Source organism: Lupinus angustifolius, unplaced genomic scaffold (genome assembly GCF_001865875.1).
Source record: "Lupinus angustifolius cultivar Tanjil unplaced genomic scaffold, LupAngTanjil_v1.0 Scaffold_174_24, whole genome shotgun sequence".
NCBI lineage: Eukaryota > Viridiplantae > Streptophyta > Magnoliopsida > Fabales > Fabaceae > Lupinus > Lupinus angustifolius.
Window position 1 is genome coordinate 5,529 of NW_017726512.1, and position 4,375 is coordinate 9,903.

At 33.3% G+C, this 4,375-nt stretch overlaps 1 protein-coding gene across 2 annotated transcripts; it reads right to left on the reverse strand.

The window, feature by feature from the left end:
- Window positions 1–1,770: 1,770 nt before the first annotated feature.
- LOC109340447 (zinc-finger homeodomain protein 9-like) lies at window positions 1,771–3,320 on the reverse strand. 2 transcript variants are annotated; one of them, XM_019578144.1, is made up of 2 exons: window positions 2,104–3,320; window positions 1,771–2,061 (listed from the first exon to the last, which is right to left on the reverse strand). In XM_019578144.1, exons 1-2 carry the CDS (start codon window positions 3,050–3,052, stop codon window positions 2,003–2,005), a joined length of 1,008 nt encoding a protein of 335 aa, XP_019433689.1. In that variant the 5' UTR covers window positions 3,053–3,320; the 3' UTR covers window positions 1,771–2,002. The 2 variants fall into 2 exon arrangements, with proteins under 2 accessions (XP_019433689.1, XP_019433688.1); XM_019578143.1 differs by having other exon boundaries at window positions 1,771–3,318.
- Window positions 3,321–4,375: the final 1,055 nt, after the last annotated feature.

The following is a 4,375-nucleotide window of genomic DNA, read 5'->3' on the forward strand; positions in this document are numbered from 1 at the left end:
AAAAGAGATATAGAAACTTTGATTTAAATTATGATATCTTTGCACATGGCTTGCATCTTTTCCACTGTCATGGGTCACTTCACCTACTTTAGTAAAAATTGTACGGATCATCTTGTGAGAATAGCATTTTGTTTTGGGCTGAAGCTGGTGCTATTTCTTCATTAAAGTGGGCAGAACTCATCTAAACAGAAGAACAAAAAGATCTGGTCCCAATTAAGAGAATAACGAAAAATAATATGGAAACACTCAAAAAAGGAAAAGAAAGAAGAGACTAGGACCACTAATGAGACATAAAGATGGCATTAGTTCCTCGTGGTCCATTGTTTCATAAAGCTACTACTACTTTACATTTGTAAGGTAAGGTTGTATACATTTATCCTTCTCTCTAGAACCCTACTAAATTAGCGAGAATAAAACTGCATATATCTGCCATCATCAGATCCTATTAACTAATGTAACAGTGCATACATCTACCTACCCCACACCATATTAGGTGGGAGCATCTTAGCCACTTTTTTTAATCTCCAGTTAAATTCCTACCAAGTTTTGTCTATGACCTAGTTTCCGTGTCCTGCCATTTTGTTGTGGCATGCAGGAGCTGGAGCCACATATATGAGGTTCTTTCCTTATGTAATGAAGAGCTATGATTTTGGTGTTGTTATATTTCTATTGACCTTCAACTTAATAACTAGGCCACCCTTTATAATAAAAGCAGATCAAACTTACAGCTGAATCCATCAATCATTTAATTAAAGACTAAGTGGTTTTATTGATCATCTCTTATAGTGGTTATCATGTCAATGATTTAAAAAACAAAAGAACAAAAACTAGCCGCAGCATTCGACCAACCCAATATGGAAAGATACCAGATTTAGAATGCAGCACAACCTGCACTACTTTTCCATAATTAAATAATTAATTAGGAGTTCTTTATTTGAATACGTAAAATACTTATATTAGCATATTGGGTAAACGGGAATCTCTCCAAATAATATACATGTAAATCCAATAATTGAGCTGTGAATTCTTTTTGATAAAAAAAGTTATATTTAGAATGTAAAGGAAACATTTTACAATTAATTAATCAAAGATTGCTGCTTGCTTTCTAAATATAGTTAGACAAAAGATTATGGGAATTGAATAGTTTTAAATAATAACAGATAAGCACCACCATAGAGATAAGTCTCACTCTCAAAGTGAACTTCTATTTCCAGAATAGTATCTTGCTTGTTCATTTGTAATTACCAAAAATATGCTGGCAATGCTTTCAGGAAATAAGACTTTGATAGGAAGAAGATAAGACCAAATATGTAAATAACATTTAGCCTTGGATATCAATGTCCTTTAATGTTATTAATGGAAAACTTATCTAGGACCAAAACATATCTTTGAGATATTCACATCTAAATATGATAATTCATTAAAAAAATTAATAGGAAGATTAGATTTTGAGGTATGAATCTTGCAATGTATCACCAAACTCATCAAGAGCATTATCTCCAAGATAAAATCCTTTAAAAGTGGTAGATCTCAATAAATGAATAAGGACAAAAGTGCAGATAGATTATTACATTGCACCTCAGAATTGATAAAGCTAGGTGTTGGATAAACAAGTATGGGCATTTTAGAAGGTGCATGCTTCTAAGAAATCAGATGAATAATTAATGTTAAATTTCAAAATTAAACCAAAAAAATACCACTTTAAAGATACATGCTGTAATGAAGAAGGAAAATGTAAAAGCAGTAAGAGCTATGAGGCAATAAGCAAAAGAGGATGAAACTTCAAACATGTTTGAGTGATGTGATACTAATTCAAGAGACTATGAACAGAAATAAACATCATAGGACATTGTAATAGTAACTAAAAATCTAAAACAACTTGATTTTCCTATAGCCATAGTTGATTTTAAAAAAAAGGTGGTAATGAACAAAAATGATCACTTGATAATATGGCCAAATTACTACTACCATCTATCAAAGTTTCTTGAAAGATAAAAATCAACTAAGATGACAAGCCATTAAAAGAAACATGAACATCAGCACAATTATCTTCATTTTTGTGAATGTCATTGTTGCTGCTGCTATTAATGTTGAAAGAGTTGATAATACCATCACCATTGCCATTGCCAACTTCTTTATCACTATCAGTCTTTTCAATTTGAGGAGCACTTTCTGATTTCTTCCTTAAAGTGTTCTTGTTGTTGTGCATCCAAACCTTGAAGACTCCTCTAGCAACACCAATCTCACTGCAAAACTCTTGAACAGATCTATCATCACCTTTCTGCATTCTCCAACCCAATTTCTCAGAAAACCTAAACATTTTCTCCTTCTGCTCCAAGCTGAACTTGGTTCTGTACCTCTTCCTTCCACTCAGGCTAATGGTCTCAGTCTTAAGAACCAATGAAGAAGAGTGAAAGTTTCTATTTTGATAATCAATGGAATAAGCATTGTTGTTGTTTCCAAGTGCTAGGAGCATGTGTGGTGCTGCATATGAAGAAGGTGGCACGTGAGAAAGTGGTGGTGGTGATGAAGGGGTTGAAGACATGGGGCTAGGACTATGGCTCGGGCTAGAACTGAGACTCGGGCTTGTGCTTTGGCTCATGGCACGGTGGGGAAGTTGTGGTGGTGGTGGAGGAGCGGTGGGTGTTACTGAAGAAGGGGTAGTGGAGTAGAAGCAAGTAAGGAAAGTGGGTGGTGGTGGTGGTTGTGGTTCTTGAGGGTCACGACGGTGGAAGTTACGGTGGCAGCCACAAGCAGCACATATGAGGGAGCGAGGATCGGTGGGGATAGCGGTGGAAGAAGCCATGAATTCGCCACAGCCGTCAATTGCATGGCCACCTATGCTGGCAGCATGGTTTTTAAGACATTCTTTGTATGAAACCGCTGTGGATGACGACGGAGGGACGGTGGCGGTAGTGGTGGTGGTGGTGGAGGAGGAGTGGTGTTTGAGTGTCCCATTGGTGAAAGATAAGGACTTGGTTGGGTTGAGATTGATGGGTTGGGTTAGTGGTGGGGTTTGAGTATCTTTGCATATGGTTGGGGTCAAGTCCATGTTTTTCTATCTCTATAGAGAGAGGTTGGTGAGGATTAGGGTTTTTTGGAACAAGGTTAAAGCACTCTTTAGAAGAAGTGTTGTTGGAATAAAAGGGGAAATGAAATGAAACAAAAAACAAAGGTAAAGGGTGAATGATTTGGAAGAAGAAAGAGAGTGATTATTGTGATGATGGTTATAATGAGAAGTGATGACAAAATTTGAGGTTTTAAATGAGGTTGTGGGGAGAAAGAGGGATGCAGCAGGATAAAGGGTTCTAAAAATCTCAACCACTAATCATTTGAGAAGAGAACACAAAACAAAACAATAAAAAGGGGAAAACAGATATTATTAATATTTCTAGCTAGGGAGAAATCTAATAAAGTTGAAGCAAGTTTATATGAGAGATTAGGAAAATGATTGTTGTGTACTAACTTTTTTTAATGCTTTTTGATACATTATTTTATATAAAAAAAAAGGGGATTAAGTGTTTTATAAAATAGGCTTTTCTGGTTCACCTTCTTTATTTTGCTTTTAGGAGTTATATTTTAGTGACAATCTTAATTGTATATTATATACTCCTTCTTAATTATAAAAAAAACATCAATATTTTTTTGTCTTAAATAAGCAAATGTAGCTACATTTACGGTTTAAAAAACCAGTTTTAATTTAAAGTTTTTCTATATGCCACATGCTAAATATCAAAATTTAATTATTGTATATTTTTTATTAAATAAAGACAATTTATTAAAATTTAACTAACTTCTCTACAATACATGTAAAATTAGTTAAATTTGATGGAATGCATAAATATTAATTTCAAAATATGAAATATTTCACTATTCATACACTCAAAAAACAATATTGATCTTTGTATTTGATGTCTTAACTAATAACACAAAAAAATAATTTCACATCTCTTGATAAGTTTCCACATATTGATAAGATTGATGTTTTATCACTTGATAATTATATGACTAAATGTTAAAGCTGTTCTTTTCATTTTAGAGTCAGACTATTATATGTTTACCCTTCTTATATCTGATTACCTTATTTACTGTCCGATAAATGTGAAATAATATGAAAATAAACAGTAATAGTTACTAATAATTTCAGATATATTCATTAATATGTTGTAATAATTTACTAAATAATACTCTAAATCGGTAACAATTTCAAATAATTTAGATTTGATATAGAATTATTAAAACTCGTTTTGGTTTAATATTTTGTCGTGTTGTCTCTTAAACAATCACATGTGTTAGTTGGAGGCAATAATTTGGTCTGAAAATATTAGGTAAGAATATATTCGTTGAGGACACTGATTCACACGAGGCAGTGTTT

What these genes read in the sequence shown, in the direction of transcription:
- LOC109340447 (XM_019578143.1), bottom strand. Translation starts at nt 3,052, where the DNA reads ATGGACTTGACCCCAACCATATGCAAAGATACTCAAACCCCACCACTA.